Below are 18,045 nucleotides of genomic sequence, written 5' to 3'. Positions count from 1 at the left end.
TATGAACATCTCCAGTGAAGAAACAGTTGTCCACATATTTTCTACATCATTCTAGCTATAATGGTCATGAAAATTTGGCCAATTATGATTAGCAAATGTGAACAGCCATATTATGCAATAGACTATACTTTCACACTAGAAACCTGACCTTTGTCCATTGCAAAATTGGTACAAGGGATAAGATTGCATTTTTTTAAAAAATGTTTCAAATTATACCTACTATTAAACCATAATATTTACCTATTTCCACATCATCTTCTGGTTCAGCTTTAAAAATATACACTTTGATGACCTCAGCTCCAAAGCCGCCTTCTTTAGAAGAATCTTGCTCAATATCAGTGCTTATTTTTATTGGTGCATTACCCATCTGGTCCAGCTTCTCTCCGACATCATCTACTGCATAAAACAATTATAGGGAACAGTTATAGAACATTGGAAACCTTAAGTTCAATAAGTTTGCTATAAGCTCTTATATCTACTAGGCATTTTGAGTTTAAATGAATTTCTCCACCATAAAAATAGGAGGCCAGGTTTTTCAAGTCAATTCCTCCCCTTTCCCAGCCTCCAACAATCTCAAAATGATTTCAACTAAAACCATTTTGCTAGGCCAATTATAATTTTCTTGACTCCAATCATGCTTCTTCTGACATGGTAATACACATGCCAAAACTTTGAAACATTTTAGTGCTCTTCATTAGCTAAGTTACTTGTGCTACAAAAAAACAAACAGAAGTGAAATTAAGGCTCCAGTACTAGCAGCTAACAAAGAATGATCACCACCAACAACAACTTAACTGGCTTTCTGAGCCAAACTACGTAAGGGAGGTCAATTATCAGTACAGCCTGCAGCATTTCAGTGAATTTTGCCACTCAAACTGTGTACCTTAGTTCAACAATGTAATAACGCTGGCTCAGTGACTCCTTCAATGCTGTCATCAACAATGACTGAACATAAATATTCAAATAGATAAATTTAAATGGATGAAATCAAGAGATTAATGGGAATCACATTTCTTAAATGCAATTTTTCAAATTGATACTACTTCTGACCACTCTAAATACCATTTTTCTAAATATAATTTTATTGTAGTTTAAGATTACTTGTTTCAAAATGTGGGAAAGATTACTTGTGGGTTCTAATGACAAAAAAAGCCTCTGGATTTGAAAAATTAACGCTTAAGTAGAGAGATGCATCTGCAACACAGCTTAGCTACAGCAGCCAATTTAGGTTTTACTCCCAATACTAATAGATTGCTGTTAAATGTTTTGCAGTGTGAGTTCCTGAATGCTAACTAATAATTAATGATTTACTAGGTGGCTTTTGTTGATCCACAGCAGCCTATGGTCTCCCCTTCACATTTTATAGGCAATAGTAAAACCATTGTTTCTAATTTTTGACAAAAATATTCTACATATGAATTCCTTACAAGGAAATGTTTCCGTTCAGAATATTGTTTTCTGCATTCAGTTCTGTTGACTAACCTGTAAATGTTGAATCAGTGGTTATATGCCAACATTATACATTTTACCATTGTTACAGCCCTGTTTATAGATACCATAAGTACAATATGTTGTACCATCTGTACAATCTACATCAAGGTGAATGTAGCTTAAGAGTGAAAAAACTATCACAATTAAAAACATGCAAAACAGCTGGAGTGCAGTATCCGTTTGGTAGGACATGGATCTACAGCCATGATTCCTGCTTGGTAAATACCCAATCTCAGTCATGCCATCAGGGGGAGTTGCCTACAGGAGGCTTTCTGCTTCCTCAGAAAGGAACAAATACAGGACGTCACCCCAGGCTGCTGTCACTCACCTCCCAGTAGCCAGATCAAGACGGCATTGGCAGAGCCCTGGGAGCAAGTCACCTGCATATTTTCTTGATGGGGAATGGAGTATAGAGACCTAAAGGAAGAATATTAAATATCTAAAGAGTAATAAAAAGAATAATCCAAGGAACATTTCTTGCTAATAACTTAGTGTAAATGCCTGATAATGTAAGAATGTAGATCCAGAAGGAGAAAAGGGTATTCTGTCTATCAAGGCTGCTACAGAGTGCAAAGATGATTATTCTGTCAAGGAGCTTCCTCCCATACTACTTCTTGATTACTTACTTCACTGGATAATAATCCCACACTCACCCCATAGAAAAGAACTCAAGCATCACTGCTAAATACTTCCAAGATCCTCAATTCTGCTTCTCAATAGTTATCGGTCCAGTTTCTATTTAAATATTCCAAGTGCCCCTGAATTGACTACCTTCTCCAGGCACTTATTCCATATAGCCTTTGAGAAAAGAAACCTGATCTCTAATTTTGTTAATGCATCTGAATTTTATACCTGTATCCTTTTGTCATATGCTCACTGTTCTTAGCTTGCTCACTTCCACTTCATCTATAATTATTATTTTAACAACATCTTCAACAAAGTTCAGTCATCCGAACTGTACTTCAGGACTTAGTCCTCAACAGTCCCTAAGGCCCAGATTATTCTTGGTGACTGCCATCTGAGTCATTTTGAATACATCTGCATCCTTTTTGAGTTAGGATGGGCAAAACCTAACTGCAAATTCCAAAATCAGTCCCATTATTAATTTGAGAGCCTAACTTGCTCCAATGCCCTCCGAGTATCTGATTTGTCATTATGAATTTCTGCCTTAGACTGACCAGTTGTTTTTGGAGTATGATAGTTATTTGATTCTTTTTGGTATGGCCTCTGCTAAAGATCCTTTCATGTTATGTAAGTTTACTGTTGCCTATTCCACGATGCAGGACCACATTTATTCACCTTAAAATCCAACTGCCATATCTCAGGCTACGTTCAAGTCTCTCTAAAGATAACCAATCTTGTTTCTACTCATTACTTGCCCATAGAGCTATGTGTTGCTACAAATGTAATGCTAGTCACCCCTTGTTCTACATCATTCCCAAATATTGTTATTGTAAGGGTAATGGTGCCTTTTCCCAGGGAGAGCTCTTTTCATTGGCTTGGATTTTGTAGTAGGAATAATGAGGGGAGCTCTTTTTATTGGGTTAGATTTCGTGGTAGGAATAATGGTGAGGCTATCAGCATTCACATTGTTGAGGAGTAAATCAGACAGCAACTTCCAGCATCCCCACACATGCAGTTGCTGTCCAAGTTGCCCTGCTTCTCCATAAGCTTTACAACTGTAGCTTGCAAAGTTATTTGACATTCAACACACAAAAGGCTTGAAGTTGTGGGACTCACCCACCAGGCATGCCAGAAATGATTAGGGCTTGCCCATTCAAGCGTAACTGAATTCTAACAGCATGTTAAGTCCTAATTACTAAAAAACTTCTTCACTGGCACTGAAAATAATTATGAAAATGTAGATTCTTATTCCTTGAGATTTTAATTATTGCTGGAGATTTAAAGATTTTTAACTTTTGCTTTCTATTTATTACTCTCTGTAAATTCATCTTTTTTTATTTCACTTTCTATCAATGTTTTTATATTTAATTAAATATTCTAACTTGCACTTTCTAGTTTAGGCTGTGCGCGCCTCAGTAAGCATCCTTCAATCTGCTTGGTTGAAGAAACATGCTGTTGCTTGCCCTGTTCACAAGTCCCAGATCCTTTGTAGAAGGGGGCTGCACTGTATCAGACTCCAGATGATCGTAAGTTGCCTTGCAAAAGCCACAAAACTTCTGTGGCTAGCTTTAAGCACAATGAACGGCAAACATTTCTTCGCCGCTGAGAACAAAATGTTCGATCTGCCTCCTTTGTGACTAAGCTAATTTTCAAAGCATCTAGACAAATCTTCAAACATATAAGCCTGATGTTTCCTTATTAGCCTTAAATGAGGAATTATAGCAAACATCTTTTGAAAATTCAAGTAAATTCCATCTACCTGGATTATTCTGCTTGATGAATTTAGCTTCTAGTTCAAGGAATTCCAGGACATTTGTAAGGCATGGTCTATTACTTCTAAACCAACTCGATTGCTCCCTATAACATTTGTGTCCTTTAAATATTCGTTTGCAGTGTCCCATAAAATGCCCAAAAGCTTTTTCCATACAATGGATGCATAAAATTACCTGCCCAGGTTTATGTCTTTTATCCTTTCTTGAATAGCAATACTACATCTACTATTCCGCCAGAGCTCAGCTATTTCTCCAGTGATCAGGCCATCAAAAATACCAACCACAATCACTAATTTCCTATTTTAATTTCTCAAGGATTCTAGGATGCATTCATTGTCCCAAGAGCTTTGTGGATAACCATTCTTTACTAACTTCTGCATATGTTATAGATCATTTATCCCCATTTCTCGTGATTGAAATTTGTCTTTTCCTCCTTTGAGAGAGCTTATGTGAACAATTTATTGAGTCTGTCACACACCGCAAAAATTGTACTTACCTTCAAAGTTCTGCTGGTGCCTTGACCTTCAATTTACTATTAACATCATTGTAAACAATTTTAGGTGACTTTTGCTGTCCTCTGCAATTCATTTCTCTACTTCTCTTACTTTTTCCTAATATTTTCTTTATCCTCAGTCACCAATATCCCAGCTCTTCGTATTTTTTTTGAAAAACAGTTCCTTATCTTCTACAATATCCTTGAATACATTTTGTCTTCTGTTACTCAAGTATGATTTCCCAATTACTATTTTGTAAAAATTCTTCTCATAACTTCAAGAACTGCTATCTAAAGTCCTGTTTCACTGCATGATTGTTTGTAGGAAGTCGAATAGATTATTCACTTAACAGGAATTGACTATAATAAAAGAAAAAACTGCAGTAAACTTAATCATGTTCCAGAATATATTTAAGGCATGTATTTAAAACAAACATCATAAAAGGAAATTATTATGCCAGTATTTTTTAAATTCATCCATAGGTTGTGGGCATCACTGGCAAGGCCAGAATTTGCTGCCATCCATAACTGCCCTTGAGAAGTCCATGTGGTGTAGGTACACCCACAGTGCTGTGAGAGAGGGAGTTCCAGGTTTTTGTGAAGGAATGACGATATAGTTCCATATCAGGATGGTGTGTAGCTTACAAGGGAACTTGAATTGGAGGTATTCCCACATGTCTGCTGCACTTATTCTTCTGGGTGGTAAATGTCATGGTTTTCAAAGATGCTGGAGTTGCTGCAGTGCACTTTGTAGATGGTACATACTGCTGCCATTGTGCGCCAGTGATGGAGGGAATGAATGTTTAGGGTGGTAGATGAAGCACTAATCAAATGGGCTGCTTTGTCTTGGAATGTGTTAAGCTTCAAGTGTTGTTGGAGCTGCACTCATCCAGGCAAGTGGAGAATATACCATCACACTCATGATTAAAGCCTTCTAGATGGTGGACAGGCTTTGAGGAGCCAGGAGGCAAGTTACTTGCCGCAGAATTCCTAGCCTGACTGGCATTTGTAGCCACAGTATTTACACGGCTAGTCCGGTTCAGTTTCTGGTCATTCACAACTGATCTTAAGCCATGTATAGTCTGACACCCTAGAATATAAATTTTTATTCTGTATTTCTAGCAACACAATCGCAATGCATTTTAAATAGACATTTTGTCAAAATTTCACTGTTAAAGGTCTAATCAACAGATGCTAATCTCAGATCACAGATCTAATGACATGTTCAGCTGCCCCGTGTCAAACATCTCTATACTAACTCAAATGGATTTCCACATTTTTTTTTAATGAAAAGTTGATGCTATAAATCTCAGATCAAAACAGGGTTAAATTTTTTTAAAATGCTGGCAATATTCAGTGGTCTGGCAGCATCTACAGAGATAGAGAAACATTCAGCAGACCTGAAACATTAACTGTTTCTCTCTCCAAAGATGCTGTCAGATATGCAGAGTATTTATTTCAATGTGGAGGCTTTCCAATATTGCCATAACGTGCCTGGTTCTCAGCCTCACACGTATACCTGTTGCAACACTAGCAGAATTTCATTTCTCGCACTTTACCTTTGTTAACTTGTCTGCAATGCATGTCCCTTATCAATATGAGAAAATGACAGGGATGTAAGGACCAGATAAGCCATTTAGTTTGCTCCATTCAGTCAGGACGCAATTAGACATCACGCCACTCAAGGTTCCCATCAATCAACAGCCATGGAATCTCCCCAGTAAAACCCCAGACTAACTCAGGGGGAGAAAAGAATTTTGAGAACTTTCCCTCCCTCCCCTGAACCAAAACAAATGCCAGGAAACAACAATTGCATAGAATGATATCAGCCTCAGCCAGGAATCCATTCAGGTCCTTTAAATGCTCTTAGTGAATTCACATTCTGCATGGTCTGATCCTAAATTATTTTAAATACTTTGAATCAAATCTTTTACCATTTGAATAAGGAGGAGTAGACCACTCAGCCCCTCGAGCCTGCTCTGCCATTTAATAAGATCATGGCTAATCTGATAGTATTCTCAAATCTGCATCCCGCCTACCCCTGATAGCCTATCACCCCCTTGCTTACCAAGAACCTACCCACCACTGCCTTAAAAATATTCAAAGACTCTGCTTCCACCACCTTTTCTGGAAGAGAGTTCCAAAGAATCACAACCCTTGTCTGTTTTAAATGGGCGACTCCTTATTTTTAAAGTGACCCCTAGTTCTAGATTCTCCCACAAGACAAAACATCTTCTCCACATCCACCCTGTCAAGACCCCTCAGGATCTTACATGTTTCAATCAAGACACCTCTTACTCTTTTAAACTCCAGTGGATACAAGCCTACCTGTCCAACCTTTCCTGATAAGAGAAACTTCCCATTCCAGGTATTATTCTGGTAAGCCTTCTGTGAACTGCTTCCAATGCATTTACATCCTTCCTTAAATAAGGTGACCAATACTGTACATAGTACTCCAGATGTAGTCTCACTAGTGCTCTGCATAACTGAAACGTCAACTCTGTTTTCCTCTCCACAGATGCTGTCAGACCTGCTGAGTTTTTCCAGCCATTTCTGTTTTTCTTTCAGATTTCCAGCATCTGCAGTATTTTGCTATTATCTCCCTTTTGTATTCAGTTCCCCTCACAATAGATGATGACATTCTATCAGCTTTCCTAATTACTTGCTGTACCTGCATACTAACCTTTTGCAATTCATGCACTAAGGCACCCAGGTCTCTCTGCACATCAGAGCTCTGCAATCTCTCAACATTTAGATAATATGCTTCTCTTTTATTCTTCCTGTCAAAATGGACAATTTCACATTTTCCCACAACCCAGCTCTGAGTGTATAATGCCAATTCAGGCCCTTTAACTATCAGGAATCTTTATCAAGTCTCATGGATTATAACCCTTACATCGCCTTCTCACTTAACAAGCTTTAATTCAGATCCCTGTATATATCCTTCCTTGGGGTTAAGCCCTACCCATGTATATAAATGTTACTTTTATCAGCATTAAATTATCGGTTACACACAGCCCCATTTCCCCATCGCACCTAGATCGACTACAGCCTTTTTTGTTCATCCAAGGTTTTAATATCGGCACAAAGATTTGTGCCATCTGCAAACTTACAGACAGTTCCCCTAATGCCTATACCCATCCAGTAAGGTCTCACTTAAATTTGTGGTCTTTTTCCTAAAAATCAAGACCTTAAGCGAAACATTAATTTCTATGGGAACCTACGTTACGACTGGAGTTGGGTTCTGTTGGACCTTCCTTATCAGAAAAAACATGAAAACATAATACCCTGCAAATTGAAGTGCTTTACATTGCTAAATTCCTACATTGGTAAATGAAAATCAAATAAAGTAAAATAAAATTTTAAAATATCAAAGAAAAAATCTATCTTTCTCTTTACTGCACCTCCTGGTTGGTGCTGATCCTCCTTCCTGAACGTCCCGCTCCCTGATCCTCCTGCTTGCTGCAGATCCTTCCCCTCCCCAACCCTCCAACTTGCGGCCTTTTCCCTTCCCCAACCTCTGACTTGCAGCCTCTCCCCGTACCTCTCATTCCCTGGTTCACCCTCTTGTGCTTCCCTCTCCTGAACCTGTGTACCCATTCAAGATCCAGATCCGATCCAATGCTGGAGTTCCAGGGCTGTGAAAGTGCCTGTCTCGATGGAGAAGAAGTGCCCAGCTGGGGCTATTATAATCCAAGTTTTTTTTTAAAAATGCTCCTGCTTGCCACTTCCCTCTTTTGAACCCTTCTTGTGAGTGAGGCCTCTAGGAGATGAGCAGTGAGGCTACAAGTCGAGGAGAGGAAGAGGCCGCAGGTTAGAGGTGGGGTAGGGGAGAGGCCACAAAAATCGAACAGTTAAAGACAGGGAGAGGCCACTTCAAAATGGCAAACGACATTAAAATGAATCTGGTGGCACTCAACGAGATTGCAGGCCCCATTAACTTACCGACGTTAAAGCGAAACAATGTTAAACTGACCAGCATTAAAACAGGGACTTATTGTATCACTAATATAATAAAGTAACACCATTCTAGACAGTGCCCTTTTACATTCCTAAACATAAAAAATGGATCGATTGTTCAAATCGGTACCATTTAAGATTCTTTACAACGGCCAGAGGATGGATAAATTAATACAATCAATCCGAACTGGATTTAAATCAAGTCCCTAGAGGCAAAAAGGTCAACTTTGTGAACATATCCACCTCCCACCATCACATTGTGCCATCGACTTGATTTGCAAATTCTCAACAAAAATTTATGAATTCTATAGCTCAAATTTTTAACACTACTAAAGCGATTTCCATTATTATGACTAAACATCTCTGAAGAGAAATGAAATCACTTTGCACAACTAGACAGTTCACTATATGAATAATAATCTTTAGAATTAATCCTTGGTCAAATTGAAAGTACAAAATAGGTTCTGGGTGGTACAATGGGTTAGCAAATATCCTTTCACTTTTATACAGTTGGGTTCCATGCCTGCTCTGACTTAAAGGATGAAGATCAACTCCCACTACTGAGCTTAAGCAGTCTGAACCAAGTTCCTGGTGGGTATGGCCACAGGACGGCTGGTTGGGAATTGGAAATATTGCACTGGTGCTCTGTTCTAAGATCAGAGCATATTGCTTGGGCAAAGTAAAAGCAGATTTACAGATCTGTGATTACATCTTAATCTACTTTGATTGTTCCAAGTTGGGAGGCAATATTTCTTTTTAAAGAAGGCTCATTCAGTAACTGGAATACTACGATCATTTCATCAGCTACAGAGGTCTTGCTCAATAACTGTATTAAGGCTGCTTTTCCAGTGGCCTGCTTATATATATAAAAACTAAAATGACTAATTTGTTGTATTATCCAAAACAATCCATTTTCAAAATAAGGATACAGGTAAAATTATGACAAGTTGTTTCATTATCTAGCTTCTGATCTGTTGCTGAAACCCAAAACAGTTTTTACATCATAAAAGTCTGCACTTTTAACTAAATATACACTTGTTCATTTAAGACTAAATTAATTTTAAAAACATGAAAACAGTTACAATGCCTTCATGAAATTCAGTACACAAGGATCATTATTTATGTACTTTTTGTCCAACAAATTTTGCATGAATGACAGTGGGAGATATGCACGTGCTGACATTCTGCAATACATTATATAAGCAATTCATACAAAAAGAAGCTGGTGAAAGAAATACACGCAGACAGAAAAAAATAAGGAAAGGAAAAGAAGGAAGAGGGATAGAAATAAAAGCAAACGAAGCATGTTGATACCATCAAGTGCTTACAGATAATGCATAGTATAGGTCTTAACATCAAGCTTCAAAGCAGCCCTCAGTTTTTGGAGAAGATAACTAACCATGTGAACAGGATGCCTATTTAGATTTTGACAATTAGATCAATCTCTCATGTGGCACAGGATTGGAAGATGTATGTGAAGAGCTTCTGAAATGGATTAAAAATTGGCTGAAACGGAGACAATAGAAGGCAGTTGGGAGATAGCTCAGCATTGAAACAGATAAATAGCAGGATACGCTACAATGGGGGAAGTGGTGGCGTAGTGGTATTGTCACTGGACTAGTAATCCAGAGAGCCGGGCTCAAATACCACCACAGCAGATGGAATTTGAATTCAATAAAAATCTGGAATTAAAAGTCTAACGATGACCATGAAATCATTGTCAATTGTCGTAAAGGAAATCTGCCAGAAGAAAATCTACATGTGAGACCCAACTTCCTTCTGAAATGGCCTGATAAGCCACTCAGTTGTATCAAACTGCTACAAAGTCTACAAGGAATGAAACCGGACTGACCATTTGGCACCATGGAAGCGACAACAGCAAACTCAGCCCTGTCGACCCTGCAAAGTCCTCCTTACTAATATCTGGGGGCTTGTGCCAAAATTGGGAGAGCTGTCTCACAGGTTAGTTAAACAACATTCCGTGAGTATGACTATGTCCAAGACACCACCATCACTATGTTGGGTATGACCTGCCCCACCAGCAGAGCTGGGAGTCCTCAACATTGACTCTGGACCCCATGAAGCCTCATGGCATCAGGTCAAACATGGGCAAGGAAACTTCCTGCTGATTACCATGCACCGCAGCCCTCACCTCACCTGATGAGTCAGTACCTCTCCATGTTGAAAACCACTTGGAGGAGGAAGCACTGAGTGGCAAGGGCACAAAATGTACTCTGGGTAGGGGACTTTAACGCCTATCGCCAAGAGTGGCTCGCTAGCACCACTGCTGACCGAGCCCTAAAGGACATGGCTGCTAGGCTGGGTCTGTGGCAATCTCACCAATCTGCCTGCCACAGGTGCATCTGCCTATGATAGCATCGGTGGGAGTGACCACCGCACAGTCCTTGTGGAGACGAAGTCCCATCTTTACATTGGGGATACCCTTTATTGTGCTGTGTGGCACTACCATCATGCTAAATAGGATAGATTTCGAACAGATCTAACAACTCAAGACTGAGTATTCACGAGGTGCTGAGGGCCCTCAGCAACAGAATTGTACTCAACCACCCTCCTAACCTCATGGCCCGACATACTCCTGCCTCTACTATTACCACCAAGCCAGGAGATCAACCCTGGTTCAATGAAGAATGCAGGAGGGCATGCCAGGAGCAACACCAGGCATAATTAAAAATAAAGTGTCAACCTGTTAAAGCTACAACTCAGGACTACTTGTGTGCAAAACAGTGTAAGCAGCATGCAACGGACAGAGCTAAGCAATCCCACAACCAACAGATCAGATCTAAGTTCTGCAGTCCTGCCACAACTGGTCATGAATGGTGGTGAATAATTAAACAACTCATTGGTGGAGGATGCTCCACAAATATCCCCATCCTCAATGATAGGGTAGCCCAGCACATCAGTGCAACAGATAACGCTGAAGCATTTGTAACCATCTTCAGCCAGAAGTGCCGAGTGGATGATCCATCTCAACCTCCTCCATAGGTCCCCTGCATCACAGGTGCCAGTCTTCAGCCAATTCAATTCATTCCACTTGATATCAAGAAACGGCTGAAGGCACTGGATACAGCAAAGGCTACTGGCCCTGACAACATTCTGGCATTAGTACTGAAGACTTGCGCTCCAGAACTTGCTGTGCCCCTAAGCCAAGTTGTTCCAGTAAGCTACAACACTGGCATCTACCCAGCAATGTGGAAAATTGCCCAGGTATGTCCTGTACACAAAAAGCAGGATAAATCCAACCCGGTCAATTACTGCCCCATCAGTCTACTCTCAATCATCAGTAAAGTGATGGAAGGGTCATCAAAAATGCTATCAAGCAGCACTTGCTTAGAAATAACCTGCTCACTGACACTCAGTTTGGGTTCCACTAGGATCGCTCAGCTCCTCACCACATTACAGTCTTGGTTCAAACATGGATAAAAGAGCTGAATTCATGAGATGAGGAGAGTGACTGTCCTTAACATCAAGGCAGCATTTGACTGAGTGTAGCATCAAGGAACCCTAGCAAAACTGGAGTCGATGTGAATTGGGGGGGGGGGGGGGGGAGGAATCTCTCCGCTGGCTAGAGTCATACCTAGCACAACGGAAAATTGTTGTGGTTGTTGCAGGTCAGTCATTTCAGCTCGAGGACATCACTGCAGGAGTTCCTCAGGGCGGTGTCCTCGGCCCAACCATCTCAGCTGTTTCATCAATGACCTTCTTCCATCATAAGGTCAGAAGTGGGGGTGTTCGCTGGTGATCGCACAATGTTCAGCAACATTTGTGACTCTTCAGATACTGTCGCAGTCCATGTCCAAATGCAGCAAGACCTGGACAATATTCAGGCTTGGGCTGCCAAGTGGCAAGTGACATTCACACCACACAAGTGCCAGGCAATGACCATCTCCAACAAGAGAGAATCTAACTATCGCCCCTTGACATTCAATGGCATTACCATTGCTGAATCCCCCACTATCAACATCCTGGGGGGGGTGGTTACCATTGACCAGAAACTGAACTGGTCTAGTCATATAAATACTGTGGCTACCAAGAACAGGCCAAAGGCTAGGAATCCTGCAGTGAGTAACTCACCTCCTGACTCCCCAAAGCCTGTCCACCATTTACAAGGCACAAGTCAGGGGTGTGATGGAATACTTTCCACTTGACTGGGTGAGTGCAGCTCCAACAACACTCAAGAAGCTTGACACCATCCAGGACAAAGCAGCCTGCTTGATTGGCACCCCATCCACAAACATTCAATCCCTCCTGGGATGAAGCACCTGAACTTTGAGGATAGCTTGCAGAAGCTGGGAATGTTTACAACGGAAGACACTGAACTCAGGGATGAACTAAGGATTTATGATCCTAAAGGTCACTGACAAGATAAAAGTCCAATGTTAAATCTAGTCACAAAATTACAAGAGGGCATTAACTTTAAACTTTGAAAAAGAAGGGTGAGGAGGTAGTTTAGATATGATTACTTTATGTAGTGGTTGGCAAATGTAGCCAATGGACTGCCAAGACAGACAATTGGACCCAAGTGTGCCAACAAACTCAAGAGAAAGTTGGATAAGTCGGTGGAGAAAATTTTGATTAAGATGCATTGCGGGATTTAAGACACAGATAGAGCATAATGGTCTTTGCCAGTCCCAGCATACTCTTATATTCCTATATAAGATAACAAATTAGTTCAAGCTTTTTTTGAAATAATTTCACTGTAGGCAAAATACTAAGACAGCAAAATTAGATAAGAATAAAATATATCTGGCTTATAGACAACTCATGATCCTAAGGCTGTAACTATAAAACAAAGGAGAAAAACTGATACCACTTAATATAATGTATTGTTAGTTTTCAGGGTATTGGCTCTCATGGTTTAATTCATCATTTAAACTCCTTGCTTGTATAAATATTGTAACTTATTCCTACATTGCTCATTATTAGAAATTTGGTACTGCAAAATTTTTTTTTGGGACAGTAGGCTGATGGACATAAAATTACAAATGCAAAATTCCACTTCCCATAAATAATCTAAAACACAAAAGCCACATTGTTAATTGTCACTTACAGGATATCATTAAAAAATCCTCAGACGCATCTTTTCCATCTACCCGGGCTTCAATAGGCGGGCCAGAAACAGTCTCGTGATTTTGAACTACTAAATCATGGTTTTGAATCACAGTCTCTGATACATCATCTACTTCCATAACTTCTTCCGAGACCATCCCAGGAGAGAGAACATCTGTAACTGAATCCTGGACCACGTGTTCAAAATGCTCCTCGTCCTGTACTGAAACAAGGTCCGACACTAGTACTTGATCCGGAACACCAACAGTCTCAGTTATAAGATCTGAAGCCAGAACATGGTCAGGAACCGAACTGGTGCTCAAGTCTTCTTCAATAGTAACATTAGTCTCTAGCACAGAATCTGAGACAATCACTCCTTCAGTAACAACATCACTTTCAGCTATAATATCTGGGCCCTGCACAACTTCATGAATATTAGTTGTGAGACCATGTTCTAGTGTAACTTCTTCCCCAGTGACATCAGAGACCAGCACTGCATCAGGCACAGATACAACAATGTGATCGCCATCAATGTGGGCAGCACCAGCCATTCCAGTCACTGCAACACAAACAATAGATTAGAATTCAAATCTTTTTTTCTGATTATCTTTGTTCTGGGGCCAAGCTGCGTGAGATATAATGCATGTGTGTTTTATGTGCACACACGCATACACACACACACACAGGCACACAATGTAAAATAGCAAAGCAGAGGCTGAACTATAGGTTTGGGCATTATTATTAGCTTTCAAAGGTGTTGAATCGTGATCACATATACTTACTGAAAAGCCATATACATAAGCTGATTAATTCAATAAAACAGCATAATTTAAGTCACTGAATATACAATTCACCTGGAATTATATGACCATACTGAATCTCTCACCTGGATAAATTAAATATATAACAGATATGTCCAAGTTAGTTGACATTAAATTAAACATTGGTCCATATTATTCCTGGCCATGTCACACAACATCCTATTCATATTGTTTTCCTTTGTACTGAATCTGCTCAGTTGTCAGATTAGCACCCTCCATGATCTCAGGCTCAAGCTGGAGGAACAGTCCCAAATGTTACTTTAGAATTCTCTTTTAAACCTCCTACTTAAATAAATCAGTGATCAATAATCTGTTATCTTTTATTAACAACTATTGAATTACATTATATAAAGCTAACAACTTAACTCTTTGCACTACAAATGATTAAACTACTTACCAAAGTCTTGCATGATCATAGCATGAGACACTTTTGATTCCTGTGAATGTAACTCAAGTCCTCCCCCTCCTTGATCCATGGTGTACAGTTTGCATCAGTGACTAAATAAAAGATGTAATAATTAGCTTTTAAACTAAGTAAGCATTTTAAATGTTTTCATAAGCATTCAAGTGAATTCTTCAATTGAATCACATTGTTTAAAATAACAAATATGTTGCATTACAGCTGAAATGTCCCATTGTTCAACCAAAAAATAATGGAAAACCATAGATTCCAATTAACCTCATGCACAATCTAGCTCCTAACACAAATTCATAAAATTATAGAAGGAAGCCATTCAGCCCAACATGCCTGGCTCTTTGGTAGGGCTTTCCAATTAATCCCACCCCCTTTCTCCATAGCCCTGTAAGTGTTTTCCCTTCAAGTATCTATCCAATTCTCTTTTGAAGGATTCTATGAAATCTGCACTACCCTTCCAGCAGTACACTCACTGTGTAAAAAAAATGTTTTCTCGTGGCACTGCTGGTTCTTTTGACAATCACTTCAAATCTATGTCTTCTGGTGACCAATCCTTCTGCCACCAGAAACAGCTTCTCCTTATTCCTGCTATCAAAGCCATTCATGATTTTGAACACTTCTATCAAGGAGAACATGATGTGGGTAGTGCAGTGGATGTCGTCTACATGTATTTTAGTAAGGCATTAGACATGGTCCCACATGGCAGAGTGGTCAGAAAAGTAAAAGCCCATGGGATACAGGGGAACGTGGTGAGCTGGATCTAAAATTGGTTCAGCAACAGGAAACAAAGGATAATGGTCAATCGATTTTTTGCGAATGGAAAACAGTTTCCAGTGGCGTTCCACAGGACGCAGTGCTGGGAACCTTGCTGTTTGTTGTATACATTAATGATTTGGACTTCAATGTTGGTGGCATGATTGGGAAATTTGTAGATGTCAAAAAAATTGGCTGTGTAGTTGATAGTGAAAAGGATAGCTGTTGTCTCCAGAATGATATCGATGGTTTGATTAAGTGGGCAGAAAAGTGGCAGATGCAATTCAATCCAGAGAAATGTGAGGTAATGCATTTGGGAGCACAAACAAAGCTATGGAATACACAATAAATGGGAGGATATTGGGAGGAGTAGAGGAGGTGAGAGACCTTGATGTGCATGCCCATAGGTCCCCGAAGGTGGCAGGACAGGTGGATATGGTGGTAAAGAAAGTATATGGAATGCTTTCCATTATTGGATGAGGTATAGAATACAAAAGCAGGGATGTAATGATGGAACTGTATAAGCCGCTGGTTAGGCCACAGCTGGAATTTTGTGTACAGTTTTGGTCATCATATTACAGAAAGGACATAATTGCTCTGGAGAGAGTGCAGAGGAGATTTACAAGAATGTTGCCAGGGCTTGAAAACTGCAGCTATGAAGAAAGATTGGATAGGCTAGGGTGGTTTTCCTTGGAATTGACGAAGCTGAGAGGTGACCTGATTGAGGTGTAGAGATTTTGAGGGGCCTAGATTGACAGGGATACCTTGTTTCCCCTAGCGGAGAGGTCAAATACCAGGGGACACAGATTTAAGGTGATTGGTAGAAGGATTAGAGGGGACATGAGGAAAAATGTTTTTGCTAAGAGGGTGGTGGATGTTTAGAATTTGCTGTCTAGCTGGGTGGAGGAAACAGAAACCCTCAACTCATTTAAAAAGGTACCTGGATTTGCACCAAAAGTGCTATAACCTGCAAGGATATGGGCCGGGTGCTGGATGGTGGGATTAGAATGGGCAGCTAGTTTTTTTTCTTTTTTGGCTGGTGCAGACATGATGGGCTGAATGGCCTCTTTCTGTGTCATAACTTTTCTATGGTCCTAAGTGTCTCCTAATTTCACTCCTGAAAAGCCTGGCTCTAACTTTTAGACTATGCCCCCAAGTCCTAGACTCCCCAACGAGCAGAAATAGTTTCTCCCAATCTACCCTGTTTCCCTTAACATCATAAAAACTTCAATCAAACCACCCCATAAACCTTCTGAATTCCAGGGAATACAATCCCACTTTGTATAATCTCTCCTCAATTTAACCCTTGAAGTCCAGGTATCATTCTGATAAATCTATGTTACACTCCCTCAAAGGCCAATATATCCTATTTAAGTTGTGGTGCCAGGAACTGCTCACAGTACTGAGGTGTGGTCTGACCAGGGCTTCTTATGGATTGTATACTTTCCTTTGTTAGCTGAGGCACAGAATATAAAAAGCAGGGAGGTCAAGCTAGATTTGTATAAAACACTAGGTAAGCTACAGATAGAATACTGCATAGAATTTTGGTTACCGCATTACAGGACAGATGTGATCACACTAGAGAGGGTACAGAGGAGGTTTAATGAGATGTTACAATTTGGACAATTTTAGCTACATGGAAAAATTGGATAGGCTGCAGTTGTTTTCTTTGGAACAAAGGCAGCTGAAGGAAGATTTAATAAATGCATATATTATGGGGAGCCTATTTTCCTGAGCAGAGATCAATAACCAGGGGGCATAGATTTAAAGTAATTGGTAGAAGGATTAGAAGAGAATCGAGGAGAAATGTTTTCACCCAAAGGGTTGGGGTCTTGAACTCACTGCCTGAAAGGGTGGAAAAGGCAGATATCCTCATCGCAATGAAAAAGTACTTGGATTTATACTTGGAGTGCCATAACTACAAGGCTACAGACCAAGAGCTGGAAAGTGAGATTAGGCTGGATTGCTCTTTTTCAGTCAGCACAGACACAACTGGTCGAATGGCCTCCTTCGGTGCCATAAATTTTCTGTGTCTATATTTCTATAGTTTACCAACTACACGTGATGTATAAGCTGCTTTGACTTTACAATGTGGTTGGCGACAGCTGCCCAACAAAAATTCTTCCTTTGTTTTATTTCAGTGAGGCATCTGGTCTCTGCTCAGCAACATCCAACATTAGGTTGACTGAGCCTGATCAGCATTCAGGGCTATCTACAAACTGGAAGCCGTCCAAGCTACTGGTGTTCCATCTCCAATTGTGACCATTCAGCGTCAAATTCAAACACTCTTCTCCATCTGCCCAACATGCATCTCTAACATAAAAACAAAAAACTGCGGATGCTGGAAATCCAAAACAAAAACAGAAATACCTGGAAAAACTCAGCAGGTCTGGCAGCATCGGCGGACTAGAACAAAGTTGACGTTTCGAGTCCTCATGAAGGGTCATGAGGACTCGAAACGTCAACTTTGTTCTTCTCTGCCGTTGCTGCCAGACCTGCTGAGTTTTTCCAGGTATTTCTGTTTTTGTTATGCATGTCTAACATTCTTCCATTTTTGAGATCAGTACTGCCATCTTTCAAGGGAGGACTCAGAAAGAAAGTGTTGAAGATTAGAGCTGTTCTCTATGCTTTCAATTGTTTGCTGTTATG

General features: G+C 40.1%; 1 protein-coding gene across 8 annotated transcripts in view; it reads right to left on the bottom strand.

The window, feature by feature from the left end:
- Positions 1 to 18,045, bottom strand: part of znf711 (zinc finger protein 711) — a 52,292-nt gene that overhangs the window by 22,766 nt on the left and 11,481 nt on the right. For 5 of the 8 annotated variants that reach the window (XM_078547213.1, XM_078547207.1, XM_078547210.1 and 2 more), the window contains exons 2-4: positions 14,626 to 14,726; positions 13,409 to 13,966; positions 241 to 396 (exon numbers count right to left, since the gene is read on the bottom strand). In XM_078547213.1, coding sequence (XP_078403339.1) covers positions 241 to 396; positions 13,409 to 13,966; positions 14,626 to 14,704 — 793 coding nt within the window. In that variant the 5' untranslated portion in view covers positions 14,705 to 14,726. Of the gene's footprint in view, positions 1 to 240; positions 397 to 1,819; positions 1,909 to 13,408; positions 13,967 to 14,625; positions 14,727 to 18,045 lie in introns of those variants that run through there. The other 3 variants (XM_078547212.1, XM_078547215.1, XM_078547214.1) reach the window with 3 other exon arrangements.

The sequence above is a fragment of the Cetorhinus maximus genome, chromosome 8, assembly GCF_964194155.1.
Source record: "Cetorhinus maximus chromosome 8, sCetMax3.hap1.1, whole genome shotgun sequence".
Taxonomy (NCBI): Eukaryota; Metazoa; Chordata; class Chondrichthyes; order Lamniformes; family Cetorhinidae; genus Cetorhinus; species Cetorhinus maximus.
The sequence above is the reverse complement of the archived record's forward strand: the minus strand, read 5'-3'. Positions and strand labels throughout refer to the sequence as shown.